The sequence below is a fragment of the Xiphophorus couchianus genome, chromosome 12, assembly GCF_001444195.1.
Source record: "Xiphophorus couchianus chromosome 12, X_couchianus-1.0, whole genome shotgun sequence".
Lineage (NCBI taxonomy): Eukaryota > Metazoa > Chordata > Actinopteri > Cyprinodontiformes > Poeciliidae > Xiphophorus > Xiphophorus couchianus.
Window position 1 is genome coordinate 31,507,484 of NC_040239.1, and position 18,495 is coordinate 31,525,978.

Below are 18,495 nucleotides of genomic sequence, written 5' to 3' on the forward strand. Positions count from 1 at the left end.
CACTTGCCGAAGAGTGGAGCTCCAGTAAAATTGTTTAATTAACCTAGAACTATATCTTAACTTTGAATATAAGGATTTTCCTGTAACTGTGTTCTAAAGAAACTCTTTGTTTTAGATGCATATTCATAAAAACTACAGCCCTAATTTAAATGAAGAAGTGGGAACAGGTGGTGGATCCTAGCAGAGCACCTCCTTTGTGTTCAGCTTACACACCCTCAGCCTATTTTTTGCTTTTCCAGAGTGATGAGTCTGTAAGGAAGCATGCTGCAAAGTTCAGATTTAGCCTCCTCCTGTTCAACTAAGTGCCTCAATGGCCTAATATATATGTGTTTTGTCAGCTTGGACCTGTGTTTATGCTTGAGTATGCACTTTGGTCCTCCTTAGAAGTGCCAGAGGCATGGTTGAAGGGGAGGCTAATTTGGGTGAGGGGCGGGGAGGCATTGTTGAACGTCAGAGAAAATAGGGCTATCAGTTCCACTCAGATAACCTTAGCTGTCATTGGACCTCGAGCCAAGTGGTGACCTCAGGGGCTTGAACTCTCTTGGTCATGTGACCAAGCAGTAAAGTGACCAGTGGTGTTGCTGGGCTTTGGCTGTGGCCAGAGACAAGCAAGCTGCCGTGGGAAGAGGCTGCTCAGAGGGAGAGCAGGGAGGACAGGAGAAGACACGGATAAAAAGAGAGACATGAGGACACGAGGCCTGGTTTTCTTTAGCCAGGTTCATGCTTGAATGGGGTCCAGGCAGATTGGTAGAAGCATGAAATGGATACATGGGAAGGTAAGGGTGGCTGCTGCTTTCTTTTAATGGGCCATAAGTAGATATAAATGGGGGGACTTTGGGGTTGTCGAACGTAATTTAGCTCCAGTTGTAGACCAGTTTATTTTTTGTGCATTCAGTCTCAGTTGGTGGAGGAGACTTGTCTCTGTTTCTGTCATTATTTATGACTTTCATTGCTCCTACTCACTGTAGTGTCATTTAAATCCCCTGTTATACAGGATATTGATTAAACATGTTATTTTCCCCTAAAACTGTATTTGATGAAAAAACATTAAACAGGTTTCACATGTTTTATATAAGCAGTGTGTGTGGTTTGATTCCAGCTCTGCTTTTTGGTGTATTCTGTGAATAGTTAATGATTTTTATTATACAATAAAGAATTGAGAGAAATCCCTTCTCGTCACAGAGATCAATGCCTTCATGTGTGTGCTGTAAATGTTTCCATTGTATGAGTCCATGTTGATGTGTGGCTGTCCATTGGGCACTAGTCAGCAGTGTTGGTTCAGAACCTGAAGGCACAAACTGCTGACTCGGTTGTTATTCCTTTGTGTTTCAGAGATTTCCTCATCACCTTTTGTGCTTTGTTACCTTGGATTGATGTTTCCAAACAAAGTGGCTTGATTGCTTTCATCTGAGGAAATATTAGCATATTTATTTGGCAGATTTTGCATTACTGTCCCTCCCACCAAACTGCCCCTCCCTCTTTCTTTTTACTTATGTTGCAGGAATTTGGAATTTGGTGTGTGATAACTCCTTTCTCTTTTGATTTACCCCACATGATAGCGGAGAGAGAATCACAGTAATAGTGTGGACTGGTTATGGATTTCTTTTGCTAAATTGATTGATATTTTTTTTAAGTACATTCTGATGTTTAAAGTCAGTAAATAAAAGCAGTTCCTGGTTGTTTCTCATGTTTCCTTTTGGAGAACGAGCATGTGGAAAGACCCCGTTACTGTATTCATCCCCTCCCCCTCATGTTAATCCCTCAGCCTGCATTCTTGTTTGTTTGTGTTCCAGCTGAAGTAGTGTTAACTCCATACTATTACTGCTGCACCTCGGCATGAAGACCTCCTGTTTTCACGCAGTTGTATGTGTTGGAAGGAGCCTTTTAAACTGAGACCAAGCATTTGAGAGGGGAAAAAGAAGAGGTAAAGAAGTGAAGCATGGGAGGATGTTGGCATGGATGTATATTGGGGGAAGGATCAATGTGTGAAGATCAATTGTGGCAGTGGGGGGAGGTCAGGGACTACTGTGACTCTGCCTATAAATAGTCAGTGACTGAGGTTAGTCATTGCTGGTGTGCTTGTTGCTGCTGCCGCTTTTCTCCTAATTTCACTGAAATGTATCCATCTCAGCTGGCCCGGCCATTGTCAAACCAACCCATCAGGTCCATCATGTTGCAGATCTTTGTCTTTCAAGGGTGTGTTATTTCAACTGCACCCTTCCCCCAGCACAAGCATGCACACATGCGGTCAGGGAACTGAACTATTTGATGCATTAGAAATTTTGCTTTTATCTTTCTGCTTGTTTTGTTTTTGTTTTTTGTTTTTTTTACAACAGAAGCATTTAGTTTACATCTCATGATAAGCTGAAGATAAATTCTGCAGCTTTTTGATAATCATTCTTCCATATTTGTATGAATGGACCTTTTTGTCTCAGACAGACATTTAAATGCTCAAGTCAAGCGGTTTGACACAACTTTATTGCATGTTAGTTTTTATATGGCAGAACATGGGCTGTAAAACTTCACACATGGTTCATAAAAAAACCCCCTAAAATAACACTTGGGAAACTTTGATCTGTGCCTAAATGGAGTTTAAAGCTGAGCTCTGATGCAAAAAGAGAAGTTAAAACCAAATTCAAACCAGATATTTAAATATTAGTCTTTATTTCAGTTCTTGTTTAAACCTGGTAAAGATGCACCACTCCATCTCAAACAGTAGAGATGGTTTTAAACATCAGTCCTGCTACTGACACCCTAGTATCTGTCACACATCTTTCTAAAAACTGAAATTGCAAAAGCTGGGATTTCAAGTACAGGCAGATTTTCATCCTCTGTGGAAACAATTCAACACAACTTACTTTTTTGTGACTTTTAAACCAAACTTTAAATGATTATTTAGAGTAATCATCAGGACAGCAACTGAAGTGTAGCATCACAGTAAATATGTCAATTCAATTCAGTTTATATCTATAACTCCAATTCACAACACATGTTGTCTCAAGGCACTTTACAAAATATTATCTCGATTCAATCAAACATACATTCCAAGTGATCCTAGTTATCAAACAGTAGTTTGCTCAGATAATTATTCAAAGTAGTTTAAAACATTTTAAAAAGCTTCTTTAAAAGAAAACCAAGTCATGGAATTGCAGCAATGTATTTAGACAAAATAACTAAACTTAAATGTATAATGTGACCTATGGTTTATTTGACACAGAAACAGGAATTATTCCTACTGCTAGTAAAATATTTGGAGATACATTACAATTCTAATATTGTTATCTGTATCATTCCTTTATTATGTTGATTGTGATACATGATCTTAAGCAAAAATAATAGAATAAACACCTTCTAGTAGTTGATTTTTACTACTTATTTCACTTTGTGTTATTATTAACCTATTGATACACCAAACTACTGTTAATGAAGCAGTTTGGTATTAATAGCAAAGTGCTGTGTCTACAATTGGCTGTTAAACAGCCCTGCTGCCCTCAGCTTGCTAACTGTAACTGTAAAGCCACATGAGTGTAACAATATTGGGTGGTGCTCTTTGTGTCTACATTCAAAAACAATCCAGATATATTTCCAATGTTATCTTTAATGCAAGGAAAATCTATAGAACACTACTTTCAGTAAGTTGACCAGTAATGTGTAGCAACAGGTGGGGGAGGAGTGATGCTATATTTTCTTGCACCCTACACAGTTGGAGAAAACTCCACTGACTCCAGCACTTTCTCTGGCAACCTATTAAAGAGACTTTAAACAGCAATTGTTTTAAAAGTCAGCTTTAAAACTTTGGTTTGACTAACCAGCTGAGTTCACAGCCTGTCCCTTGTTGCTTAAAAATGCAGTCACAAATGTGGCCGGAATTAGTTTAACAGTGCTTTGTACGTTTGGACAGTATCACTCAGTCTTAATGATTTAGCCTGTAGGCTAGGTGTGTGCGTTATGAAACCAACAGGTCACCACTGTCTGGTGGAACAGCCCAACCTACACCTGCATGCTTGCAACTTTGAAGATTAGCATCACACTGTGGGCTGCTAGGAATGCTGGATCCCCATCCCACAGGATGAGGGTCCAGAGGAAGGATCAATGTGTGAATGCCTATAACCTCTGTGAGTGTCTTGCTAAATCTTCCTGTAGGTAGATTCAGCAGGTTTGGGGTAGGTTTGTGTGTGCATGTGTACGCTTTGTCTTCCTTAACCCCCAGGTAGGGGAGATAAGTTTCAGAGAAGAAGAGATATGAAGAGGACTAACAGGAATAAGAAACTGAGCAGAGGAGGAAGTTGGGAGAGAGGGAGGGACAGAGGGAGGGAGCCTGTAGCGGAAAAGTACAGCAGATTCCTACAACCCCCGCTCCCTGTCTCAGCTGGGCATGATTGTTATGGAAAGCCCGAGACAAAACCTGAAAAAGAAAAATACTTTAGTGGCAGGACTGCTCTGTCGCTGGCTCAAAGGGCTCCTTTGCACTAACTTCAGCCTTTGTGCATGCATGGTTTAGACAATGAAAAGAATTGACCACAATCCATCAGTCCTCAGCATGACAAACTAAGCATTTTCTGTGTTTTTAGAAGTTCTCCAGTCTTATAAGATATCATGTGTGATAAAAATCACACTGTTTTTCATTTCACATCTTGTGATCCAGCGGCCTTCTGCTTAGAACTGCTAGTGGTGCTCAGGAGAATCGGGAGTGTTGTTTGCCTTTGTCACTGACTGGGACTTCTGGTCGACTCTCATCTACTGGCGTGTGTTAAAAGTTGGGAATAAAACCCACACTGACCTCTGACAAAACAATGCAGGCTTTAATGAGCATGGAGGGGGTGTGGGGTGACTTTGTGTGCATGTCACATAGTATCGGGGGTTCTTGCACCAACACTAAAGGGAAAAGAGGAGAGGGTGGAGTTCAAGATGAAGCAGTGCTTTTATGACTGCTTATCATCACCTTAGGGGAATTCGTCATTGCGTCTCCTTCATGACCTTGTGACAGATTCACACCCTCTATGTTTCCACACTTAAAGAGGCTTTCTGGGAAATATAAACTGCAGTGAGCAAAGAGTTCTCAGCTCTGGTGGTGTTTTTTTTTGTTGTTGTTTTTGCATTAGTCCAGTGGGACTATACATGTAGTCCCACTGTCCAACGGTTCAATTAATCAAAATCACCCCCAAATTTGGATCATTTTACAATTGTAAAAAAAATCCTATGAAATGGTCTAAGTGCTTTACATGTACTGATGCCACACATCCAGTCATCATGCTTAAAAATAAATTTAATATGTCAAGATTGACAACGCTTCTCCTGAGTCACCTGATATATTTGTAGTGTTAAACTAGAAGTACACAGAGAAATCCAGTAATAAATTGGTCAACTTTTATCTTGAAAGGTCAGCAGTGACTAGCTGTTCAAAATGCAGTTAGAGGAAGAAAAGACGCTGCAACAAGCTTTTAAAGAAAGAAACTATTTTCTGCATGGGCTTGTTTCTCTGTTTATTGAGGTTGAGACAAACCAAGACATAGATGTTAGCAGGTGTTTTAAATTTTACTCCTTCTTTTCTTGCCTTTGCAGTTTTGCCAGAATTGTAGGGTTTCAAAAAATACATGTCTAGAACATAGAGGTGGGCGGTAAACTGAACTGGTGCACTAATAACCTATTTCATTGGGGACGCTTTACTTTCCTACTCTGCTGAACTCATACAGAGCAACACAAGCTAAGTTAGGGTTATTGGGAGTGTTGAGTTTGGATGCAATGAACAAAGAAAGTGCAGCAAAAGAAGCTGTTGCTGTGTGTAGCAGATAAGGACTTATGTGATTTCTGTCATGTTGAAGTGCTTTGGTTCTAAAAACTTGCATGTCAATCAAACAACAGTAATTTGCAAATACTAAACTTGTCCTCACTGGCAATAACCCAATCAATTTGCAACACCATCTCAGCCACAAGCATGTCCTGGACTATAAATATCTTTTAAAATGAAAAGCAGCGCTCTAAACATCCAAACCTGAAAAGGTTTCATGAGAACACTCAACCCAAACATCCCAACTTGCAGACGTATTGGGCAAATGAAACTCCCTTAGCCAAGACTAGCAAGTGTTGGGTTTGAAATCAGAAATGCCATCACTTTTCACATTGCTAAAGACAATGGTTTTTAGTGATGTTAAGTGCCGCGGAAAAATAATGTTTTCGAGATATGGTCAAAATGCTGGATAGTTCCCGTGTAATACCAGGTCACAAATATTCTGGCTAAATATTGATCCCTGCAAATGAATGCCTGTAATAATTTTTGTTTAAGTGTGACAGTGTACTAGCCACATTACTGTTCTCAGTCAGTAGAAAATGTGGTTAAAACACACAAGTTTGCATAAAAAGAAAAATACAGTGATAATTGAAAATACAGTCACATCAAATGTGAGTCATGCCGCCCAGCTCTACTTCCACAGGATGTATGTTTGTTCCCACCTTGGTGACGTCTTGCAAATATTTCAAAGAAGTGAATTGACCCAGGGCTGACCTCAGCAGATAACAGGAAGGCTGGACGTATTAGAGCAAATTCCTTTAGTTTTATTCCTTGGAGTTTTCAACCTCTGTCTGCCTAGGGCAGCTTATTCAATGATTCAAGGCTGATCCAGGTCGACAAACTCTTGTGAAAACACACAGAGATGTTGAACATGTCGCCTCCCAATCCTTTTCTTTGAATCAATGAATCATCAAAGCCTGTTCTTTAATGAGGGCTCTTTCACATACATGGGACATCACCTCTTCTCTTTTTATATACAATACTATTATTAGTTAATACATCTTCATGGCACTAATGCTATAGATTGATGTTTTGAAAACAGTTCCTGAAGTGTAAGTAGGTGAAATCAGTATTGGATGGTCAGTTCTTTGAACTGAATATTGGAACTTGGGCCCAAATCTGTGATTTGATTTGGGAAGAGTAAAGTTCTCTCTACATTACATTAACAATTCTGTCCATGGTCTGTGAATAGAAACTATGCCAATGCCTTGCACAGTTAGGAGTGTTCTGCTTTAGAATGGAAAATGGTTGCATCTTATGGAAAATGGAAATGTATCTGTGTAAGTTCAATAAATGAGTTCAATACTCCTTGCTGTGGAGAAATATCCAACATATGAAGCATTAACACTCCAATACCTTTATTACCTAATAATTACTAAATTGATAAAACCCTTAAAATTCTTACGACCATGTGTTAATCCAAACATGTTCTTTTTTGTGACCATCATCTTCTTGTTTTTATTCAGCAGTGTGAAATAAATGTGGGGGATTCTGTTATCTTAGGAAGCAGTTTGTGTTAATAAATAATAAGGTAAGGTGTTCACTAAATCTTTGGGTCCTGTAATAAATATAAAACACTCAAATGAACATTGTAACTCTTATAAGTTATAAGTAACTTATAAGAACCAACTTTGGTTCAAACAATGTCAGGAAGTTGAGTGTTCAACATTTGGTGATTTATTTTACCACTGGGAGATGCTATTCAGTTCTGTTTTCAACACATTCTCACTCCCGACTCGTCATATATTGATGAGTTGGGACGATTTCTGACCATGCGTCAGCTATTGACGCGAAGGGAATACCCTTTGCGTCAATAGCTGACGACTTGGGCAGGGTCCTTCAGTGTCACATGTTGACGATTTGGGAAGGTCACTTGTTTTACGTGGATTATTGACACAAAGGGTTCTCGCAACCTCTGCCGAACCTTCAAAACCCGACGATTTGGTTAGGTTTATGGCAAAAATTATGGTAAGGCATAGGGTAAAACCCCTCGCGTCACATATTGACCCTGCATGTCAACATGTGATGAGGACGGACCGTCCCATGCGTCAATATGTGACGAGTTGGGAGTGAGAATGGGTTGCTGTTTTACATAGGGCTAGTTTGTTGCATTTTTTCAGTTTTACACATAAGCAAACATTGTTTGACATGTGACCTGCTAGGTATTGTTTTGTTTCTGGACAAAATGTTTAAAATACCCAATCAGAATTTTTATGTACTGTCTTTCCCTTACTAAGTACACAAGTGGTGTGTAAAGAAAGAACGATAGGCAGCAAATGATACAAAGCATTTTCATAACTGTAGCTATACTGAATACACACTGCACATATAAGGCCTTCTTTTAATCCATTAATGGATATTATTTTAACAAAGGCAGACATTCTTATTCACAAACTGATAGTCAACTTCTTTTAGGAAAGTTTTGTGCTTAAGGAAATCTTCTTCAATTTGAAATTTTTCTTGCTTCTCTGATGTTTTTGTTAGAGATTACCTTCAGACACAACTTTTTAGACCATTCATTGTCATTGAAACTGTTATTAAATGTTTGACAAGGACTTGATAAAAATGTGTCCTAAAACAGCTTCTTCCTGCTGTCGGTTGAGTTCAACACTACGAATATTAGGCAAAAAAAAGTGATCTAGACTATTTTAGATTAACAAATCTAATTTTCATGTCTTAAATGAATAAATATTAAGCATTTATTGTTTTTGCTTCTTTGCAGTCCGTGTAGTAGACTGAAAATGAAGGATGAGGCTATTCAACCCAGATTTGTGATCACTCTATTAGAATCCAAAAATGTTCCCTAAAAGTTTTATGGACAATAAAAATACAATTAAAATAAATTGTCAGTCAACATTATAATAATTATTGTATTCCCATTAAAATATATTCTACGTGCATAGTTGGTCTCCTCACGAGCAGAGCCTTTGTACACTTTAAAACTGATGTTTATTTGTTGTTTACTTTAATATTTATCATGTCTCATTACTTGATGAGTAATTAAATTAATAACTTACTGAATAGTAATGTTTACCCGTATCTAAACAGTAGTTTTACTAGTTGCCACGTTAAAGAAGCTTAAAAGTTTCTCCATTAATATTGATAACTCCAAGTAAAGAGTCTGGATGTCAAACTTGATAGTAATCTCATATTAATTACATCACCCACTCTGCATACTGTTGGTTATGATGCACTAACAGACTTTGTCCCTACTGCTGCCTTATCACCTTCTGGATTGATAATTGCAAAGTTCTCTTTTTGGTCTCCCTAGAAGGTCTCTCCACAAACAACTCCTTCAAAACTCTGCAACTCGGGTCAGAACTTCAATGGAACACATTACTGACTGAAACATCAAGCTGCTTGGAAATGGTCTAATGGCCTTTTCCTTTAATGTGTTGGTATATCATTTTCTTTGTAATATCCTAAGACAACTCTCTCCTTGGTTTGCTGCTCTCCATGTTCACTGTGCCATCGAACAGCACAGTGACTACTAATGTCTGATTTTCATTGGCTAAATTTTGGTACATTTTTATTTATTACTTTTGTCAGTTTATTAATATTACTATTTCAGCATCCACATGTATGTCACCATGGTAAACAGAACTGTCAGTGGCTCTGCTTTTCGACCAGAATTCACTTCTTTCAGTCTTTAGGAATTCAGGTTATCTTCCTATAAAGCACAGTTCAAAACACATCTGCTCAAACTGGCTTATTTGCATTAAACAGATATTTTAACTGTTAAATAATATTTGCAGATCTGCAATTTTTAATTGCTATAATAATTATTCATTTATTATTTTCTGTAAGGTGAGCTTGGGTTTTAGAAAAGCGCCCTCAAGTATAATATATTATGATTACCAATAACTCACACTGCATTATGTAACCTGTCAGGTGTGTTTTTTCATTTCGACTCATGTTTTAAAACCGAGATTTTTGCGGCGTGGGAAAATGTCTAACATGAAGCTCCAACATCACAGAGTCGAGGAAGCTCCAGGCTCATCATAAAATCTCAACATTAATGTCATGAATATTTAAGTGTCATCTAAAGTCAGGAGGAGGAGGAGTCATAGGAGGTGACACGCTGAGATCAAGTGGCTAGATTCAAGAAGGTGTGAATCGGCCTGATTATATGGTGGTCATGCACTTGAAAGAGAGGGTCATACATCTGGCTAATAAGCCTGAGAGAGGAAGGCTAATTGCCATAGCGCTGAAGGAAGTTGGGAATTTCACATAAGGTGTTCAGTGAGAATGGATTGTGTTTCTGAGCCAGGGCACACTATGGGCAAACAAAAAGTGGGCGTTTTTCTTCATTGTTGACCCGTTTCTAAACTCACTATAGAATCCTCTGTCAGTCAGATATGGAAGACAAAGTTTTAAAAAATACAAAATAGAAACTTGTTGTGTTTTACTGCATATCTCAAAATTGCAATGAGTGGACTGCTTTTGATTACCAGCACTTAAAAAGTACCACATATTTTGGTCAAGCAAAAATGTGTCAAAGGGTGTTAGATTCATTTCAAGTGGGAATCATTTTCAGTTGGTACAGTTTGCTTTTCCACAACACTGTTCAGGAAAAACCCTTTGAAAAACCTGTCTCCCCATCACCTGTGGTGGTGCTGCACCAAGAACTACTGAAGAAAATGAAACAAAAACCTCTGAAAAAGACACTAGCACAACTTCCTTCTTACCAAATGTAAACATCAATGGAGTGGCGTCAGATTTTAGCAGTTGTAGGATTTCCCTTTCGTCTTTGGTAAAAGACCACAAGCCATTTTTCTCGCTAGACTCACACATTTATTTTTGTTGTATTTTCACAGAATGCCCTGCGCAATAATGCTCTTCTTGCTTTTGGAACGGTCTCCGGTCTGTTTGCATCCACATGTGCATTTGGACCACGGCAGAGTTCACTTTAATCGAACTGGGACCTAAGTTTATTGGCGGACCAAAGTTCACTTTTTCGATCCACATCAGAGTTCAATTACACATTTACACCTTCACAAGTGAACCAGACTTTCTAGGCAAAAGGGCTGAAGTTGGATTAAAGAGGACTAAAGAGAGCTGGTGTGAATTCAGCCTCTATGTGTTCTATTTTGTTTCTGTTTGAGTGTACATCCTGTTACCTCTTTTTGCAGCTGTGTTATATTATCAGCAGTGATGCCTTGTGTTCAGTACAGGTACTGCAGTAAGTGTAATTCACAGATATAAACAATAACAGTCATGTCATGGTTACACTCGTAGTTAGTTCTTTATAGCAAGTGGCTTTGTGGCGTCATTATAAGCATCATTTAACAGACTGTAGGGCTCTGTTTCAGAAAGCGGGACAAGAGAAAATCCTGAGTAAGTTCTGGGGTAACTATGTGCATATCCTGGGTTTTTGGTTTCGGTAGCCAGATAACCATTATCCTCAGTCAACTTACTACCGCTACCTACTCTTTGAACCAACCCTGCTTGCATATGTAGCAGGGTTGTTGGTGCAAATCTTGAGTTTGTCCTACTTTTTAGCTGAGACCTGGTACAAGGAAATTGTCAGAAATGGCGTGTGCTTTTCTGGAGGAGCCTGTAGATGTTTGAGAGTAAATACTCTGCAGAAATTTCCATCAACAGATGGTGATCACACAGTGATTAGATGTGTTATCATTCCCAGACTAATATATTGCCATTTTTTGCCAGTCAATTTATGTATATGAGACTTCAACCTGTACATCAGTCATATGACTCAAGGACATTCTTTCTGCTGCCCTTCATTTTAATACCAACAGGAGGCTGTCACAAATGTTACTGTTGATCTATAGCAGAGGCGCTTATGAGGTGGTGAAATTATTACTCACATGACTGTACTGAGATTCCCCTTAACACAGTGGTGTGTGTTGCTGCTTGTCATTTTGATTTTGTTTTGGATGCAGTTTTGGATGCAAGAAAACAGAGAAACGCATTAAGCACACTACCACAATAACATTTAACTGGAGACTGGAACATAGCTGAATTTGGTCTTGCGTCATTCCAAGATGTGACTCAAAGGAACACTGCAGGGGAATAATTTACTCACGTTACCCCAGCTTTGTTCACAGAGCTTCATGTTGCAGCACATCTTCAGAGCATAAATGAGGAAGTCTAGAACTGATCCAGTGTCTGACTTGTAGAGCTTGCTTTTAAATGGTCTTAACCTCCTTTCTGTAAGAGATTAATCACAGAAATAGTTAAATTCCAATCCCAGGATGGGTTCTCAGTGTGACATCCCATTGTCTCTGTACAGTAGAACTCCCCTCACAGCCTTAACTTAAACCTCCAACCATTTAAATGATAATCTGTTCAGGGCTTTAGAAGACCTCTAGTCCTCATGCATTATCTGGGAGGGTCTTTATGTGATATGCCCCACAAACCTTCAATTCACCCCCTCCACATCCTTCTAATTAGCTTTAGTACACCAGCCCTTCAGCCTGTTATGAAAACCTCTTTTCTCTGGCAGGCTTAGCTCTGAGTTCAGTCGTATGCCTCTGGTGGACTGTCCTTCTCAATAATACACATCCATGGAAAGAAAGGCTTACTGGTGCTCATTTCAATAATAAAGATAATGTCATTTTGACATGTTTATTGTTAAAACACTGCGCCCTTTGCTTAGCTTATGAAGGTGGAGGGGGAGTGGAAGGGTCAAACTTTTTACTGCAGCCAAAATGTCAGGAATCCTGAGAAGCAAACAGCAGCATCTCCCTCCTTGTGTGTGTTGGATTTCTCAACTGTTTCATCCACACACACAAGGTTCACAGGTCAAATTCCTGACCATGATGACAGTTGCTAAAATGCCATGTTTACAATTTAAATATAAGGAGCAGTAAGGAGTTAAAAAGCCTTGATATCTTTGACTTTGAAAGCTGCTGTTTCAATGTGCATTACAGATACTTTTCTCATTTATATGTCATGGGTATAAGTGGGCCTTGTATAGACTTCAAACAAGATCCACGGGTAGGAAATGGTTAATGCACAAAAATATTAAACATAATCAAATTAATTTAATTTCAATCAGAAAAAACATCAAAACACTTAAACGTGACGTATTATGTAAAATCGCCATTTTTGAGCATATTCCCTCATGAAAAATATACTTGAGTGTTGATTTGATTCTTTCATGCATGTTTGAGAATTTCTTTAAATTATATATATATATATATATATATATACAGTACAGACCAAAAGTTTGGACACACCTTCTAATTCAATGGGTTTTCTTTATTTTCATGACTATTTATAAGGCAATAAATCCCACTTATTAACCTGACAGGGCACCTATGAAGTGAAAACCATTTCAGGTGACTACCTCTTGAAGCTCACCAATAAAATCCAGAGTGTGTGCAAAGCAGTAATCACAGCAAAAGGTTGTTACTTTGAAGAAACTAGAATATAAGGGGTATTTTCAGTTTTACACTTTTTTGTTTAGTGCATATTTCCACATGTGTTATTCATAGCTTTGATGCCTTCAGTGTGAATCTACAATGTCAATAGTCATGAAAATAAAGGAAACTTATTGAATTAAAAGGTGTGTCCAAACTTTTGGTCTGTACTGTGTATGTATATATATATATATATATATATATATATATATATATATATAATATGCACCTCCTTACAGCACTGTCAACCAACCTTGTGTAGTGTATTAATGGCAGAAAAGCAACTGCCATGCTAGCTAGCCTTAGCATTCATGGAAGACTCTGCTGATGTGGAGAACTCTTCAATTTGCTTTTAATGCTCTTTGCTCTGACAGGTTTTAAATGGATAGTTGTTATTTTTCTGCAGAATATTTTCCTGTTTTCAATACTCTTTACAGAGTTAACATTTTAAGTATAATAAGCTAACATTAGCTAGTCAGTTAGTTGGACTGTCTGCTTTATGAACATGCTACTCATAGCTTCACAACTGTAGCTTCTACATAGCACCATCTTTGTAGGAGAGTGGTGGGTGATGCTCCTTTGTTTCCATGCCGACTGTCTCTTTGTCTCTGTAACAACCAAAAATAGAAGCCTTATTTTGGCCAGCTTATTAGCGGTGTACAGCAACAGACTTTTACTAAAAGATCATTAATCTGTCCAGCCCTATGAGAGAGTCTTTACAATTATCAATATGTGAACTTTTTAAATCCCTGGTATATCGTGATGCTGCCAACTGCACCATGCATGAACACAGTAGCAAGTCAGTGGTCTGGTAATATGAATCTATTCCAATAACTGAAACTTTAAGTGTGGCTTAAAACCAGCAAACCAGCTAATGAAACAGCAAGTACGGGAAGCCTGCAGAGTCAGTTTTAGGAAACCTGTCTGTCTGCCTCCGTTATTGGCTTTCCTTCCAGAATCCAGGAGACGGGTAAAGGTCTGATTGTCTGCGTGTGTGTGTTTGTGTTTACTGCATCTTGTTGCATCACATCAGAGTCTAACAATCAGATGTCTGGTTGTCTCCAGGTTTGGTGGAAACAGGACATCTCAGACCTGTTATATCTCATTCTTCTTTTTTGCTTGAAATCAAAAAGTTTAATTCTGTTATTTTACGTTTAGCATTTATATGAAGCATTTCTTGTGTGAAAAAGTCAAATCTGAATGTGAGAGGGCACAGAAAGACCAAGATGTTTAAAGCCGCAGCGGTTGTGGATATGCATAGCTGCACCTCTGAAGCGCAGAATATGCACCTGAACTTTATTCTTGGCTTCATCAGAGTTGGAGGTAGATGAGGGGGATTAAGAAGAGATTTCCAGCAGCTGCTATCCTCTGAAGTCCTTAAACTTTCACAGCACTTTTCTGATTGTCACAGTAGCTTTTCCGGTGGATTTTAAGCAGGATTCATCTCTCTTTGATCCGCTTCATGCTCTGCTGTACGTGTGCAACTGTTTGATTTGCTGCACAAAATGTCTCCCATTTTCTTTCTCCACATCTTATTTTCTAATTGGCAACAACATGGGAAGCCGTATTTTGGTCGACTTTGTGGAAACATTTTCAGGTTTCCTATGCGCCTCAGGACCCATGCTTTGCAGTGACATCCAATCGATAAGTCCAGTTTCACCCACAGAACTGTTTTACCTTTCCAGCTTTCTCTGGTTTTTCCTTCTGATCATCTAACTAATTTCCAAATCAGATCATGAAATCATAAAAAAACAAAAAACAAAAAGCAGTTTTGAAATGTTTAATTTAATGGACATCTTAACAGTAATGCTGGATACTCAGTGTTGAGATGTCAATTTTTTACAAGTATTATTGAAATACACCCCACTTTATTTTGGTCTTTATTGAAAGATAGGTTGCAGTATAATCTACTCATTATAAAGAAAGTCATACTAACAGGAAAACCTGAATAATTTTACAAAAAATCCTATTTATCCTGATCAAATACATTAGCATTTTACCAGATACTCTTGTGAGACAAATTTAATTGTAAACGTGCTACAAAAATTTGTTGTCTACAGAGCAACTCGGATGGAACAAAAGAGCATAGAAATCTTATTTGTCTTAAATCTTATTTTTTTATATCTAGGTTCATGTGTTCAATTTGTAAAATCTGAGGTACGACTAATCTTATGCATATTATATGTTAATGTTATATGAATATTTTTGTGATTTTATCAGTTGGACTTCAGGAAGATTAGTAACCACTAATGGGAATCCTTATCAATAAGCAATATTTCTAATCTGGATGCTACAGGTTGACTTGTACTGATTAGCTGGGGAACTTTTCCACAGATAAACAGTTCTGTGCTCCAGAGGCCACTGCACTTCTAAAATACTGCTGCTGATGGAAGGGAAGGGAGAGACTGTGAAAAAGTCATCTGTGTCGTTTTGAGTCACCAGGGCTCCTGAATAAAACATGCTTAAGACATCTCAGTTCTCCATCCGAGTTCCTGTTACTGCCTAATTTCCACATAACCATGGTCCTAGCTGAGGAATCTGCTGGGTCACCTTACCAAACCCCAAACAACTCCCATGATCTCAGTTAAAAAAATGTGGCTTTCACAAAGATTTCACTGCCTACCATTAAATCAGTATTTGTGTAACTGCGAATAAAGTAGCAAAATGTATTGCTATAATGGTTTTAAATGTTATTCCCCCCAAACTCGATGTGCAGATGATGCAGCTGACCAGCGTACTTGCCTTATTTGTGGAGACCGCGCCACAGGTCTGCACTATGGCATCATCTCCTGCGAAGGCTGCAAAGGCTTCTTCAAGCGCAGCATCTGCAACAAGCGGGTGTACCGCTGCAGCCGGGACAAGAACTGCGAAATGTCCCGCAAGCAGCGTAACCGCTGCCAGTACTGCCGTCTGCTCAAGTGTCTGCAGATGGGGATGAACCGCAAAGGTAAGCAAAATCTAAACAAATATATCAGTTTAAGCAAATAGATTATCTATGATCCATATCTGACGTAAATAAAAGAAGAATATTAAAATATTTTTACAGTTAGACTAGACTGGATGGTTGATTCAAGCGCCGAGCCTTTAGTTTCTCTTAGTTTATAAACAGTGTCTGAGTTAGGACTGCAGCTAACAATTATTTTAGTAATCAACTATTCTGATGATTAGTTGATTGATTGGATAAAAAATTGCCACATTCTGCAGATTTTTCATTTGACTGTTTATACATATAAATATAGTAAAATATGTAGAAAGAAAAAATCAATCAAATCCTTTTTGAGATGAGAAAATAAACATTTTATTTCCCCTAAATGCAATAAGAACATTCCTTTAGAGAATACTTGATTGATTTTTTTTTTCTTTTTTACCTTAAATGCAAAATGTATTCATACTGTACAGTTTTTGCTTAATTACTACTCTGACTGTGTTGAGTCTGACAGCAAATGGACTTTGAATCTGGATACTCCAGTTAATGTTTAGTTAACTGGCAAATTAGTTGACAATTATTTCAATAATCGATTCATCACAATGAATCTGATGACTTTTTTATGCTTAGTCTGTGGTTCTTCTATTACCAGCTGGTCTATATTATTCCTGCGTGAAACTGCATTGAACTGTTAACTACTGTTTCTAAATTTGGATGAGATTGCATTAGCAAGACCTTTCGCCCGCAGATTTTTTAAAATAATAATGTTTAATAATGAAGCTGGTGATGCTAGCTAGCACTAATGTTTGCTGAGGTAACAAGACTGTGTAGGTAAACTTTCCTTCTGCCCTGTGACCCTGCCCATCAAACATTTACTGGAGAAGATGTTTTGGGTCATGTGATGACAGCCTGATGTTGGGTGTCTGGCTACAGAAAACTAATCTGGTACCTTGTTATAGAACCAGCTAGAAACTAGCTTTAACACCAGCTCTTATGTAGCACTGAGGAAACGTTTGTGGAAAAACCCAAAACCTTAATATGAATCCCAAAGTATTAGTAGTAGCCACTGAATCAGTTCTGCTGTGAAGCCAGGAAACTGTTTCTTCATTTTCCTCACAGCGTCATTCTGAACTTAGAGACCAAACAAGCCTCCCCCGAGCTCTTTGTCATATTTTTCCCTTCCTGAAGCAGAAATGTCTCGGATGTCAGGGGTCTGCAGCTGAACTCAGGCCTAATCTAAGGCCTTTTATGGCCGCATGCTGCCCCCTAGTGGGGTAAAAGTTTTACTAACTATATGGGCTTCCTGAATGATTAACTTTTTAGTTTATATTGGGTCTGCAGTGACTTTAACTAAATCCAAATGAGTTTTAAATCATGTAGGGAATTTCTTCCTTTATTTCACTCAGAAATAGGGAAGAAGAAGAAATAAAAGTCATCCATGGCTTATGATGAAAACCAGAGCCGTAGAGAAAAATCCCATTTTTGCCACTAGGTAGTGCTCTTATACTTACTGTTTATACTCATATAAACAAGTGTGGGTTCTGTTTTTTTTTTTGGTTTTTTTTGTGGCTCACAGCAATCAGGGAGGACGGCATGCCAGGAGGGAGGAACAAAAGCATCGGGCCTGTGCAGGTAAATCAACTCAAATGTTGCTTCATGTGACTTGCTCTGACCTCAGGCCAACACAGAACCACTTCTACACACAATTCTGTTCTATCTTATCCCCATAAATACCTGGCATAAAGAGAGCCCCTTTAAAAATTGAACCATTCATTAAATGACAGCTTGTAAGGGTCTGAGTGGCGCAGTAGTGCATCACTACTCGTTTCACCATAGGGACTCTCGTGGAGTTATGAGAACGAGCCCTGACCTTGTTATATCACCAATCATGCAGCTGCTGATTATTCCTATTCAGCTGCAGCTTCATTATGGAGGAGAGTAAGAGAAGCTGAGCGGACATGAGGACAAGTGGCGTTGAGGCGCTATTCACCAAAGTGATATGTTCGATTCTTTCCTGCTGAATTCACAGAGTCAAAACACAGCAGCGCCCACTTCCATAAAAAAAAAAAATCCCTTTTATTTCTGCCCCCCACCGGAAAGAGGGCCTTTCACTCATTAATATGGAATAAATAGCCTGTTTTGGTTTATGTGCCGAATTGATGGAAGTGAAAGCGAATTGAACCCAGTCCTCTCTACGATACCCCACGTGCTGAGGCCTTTCATTGAGGCCTTTATTTGTGTTTCTGGCTGCTCTGACCTGCAAGGATCCTATTATTTTAGGCCTGTGTGCCACTCAGTTGAACACTATCTCACACACACACACACACACACATTCTCTTTCTCCTCTAGTTCCCTGTTTCATTGTGCGATTGTGTCCTTGCTCCTCGCCGCTTGAG

At 38.6% G+C, this 18,495-nt stretch overlaps 1 protein-coding gene across 1 annotated transcript in view; it reads left to right on the plus strand.

Annotated features, from left to right (window-relative positions):
• Window positions 1–557: 557 nt before the first annotated feature.
• The window catches only part of nr6a1a (nuclear receptor subfamily 6, group A, member 1a), a 35,900-nt gene continuing 17,962 nt past the window's right edge, over window positions 558–18,495 (plus strand). The window contains exons 1-3 of the mRNA XM_028034663.1: window positions 558–776; window positions 15,890–16,120; window positions 17,676–17,731. Of these exons, the coding sequence (XP_027890464.1) occupies window positions 761–776; window positions 15,890–16,120; window positions 17,676–17,731 (303 nt within the window). The 5' untranslated portion in view covers window positions 558–760. The remainder of the gene's footprint in view (window positions 777–15,889; window positions 16,121–17,675; window positions 17,732–18,495) is intronic.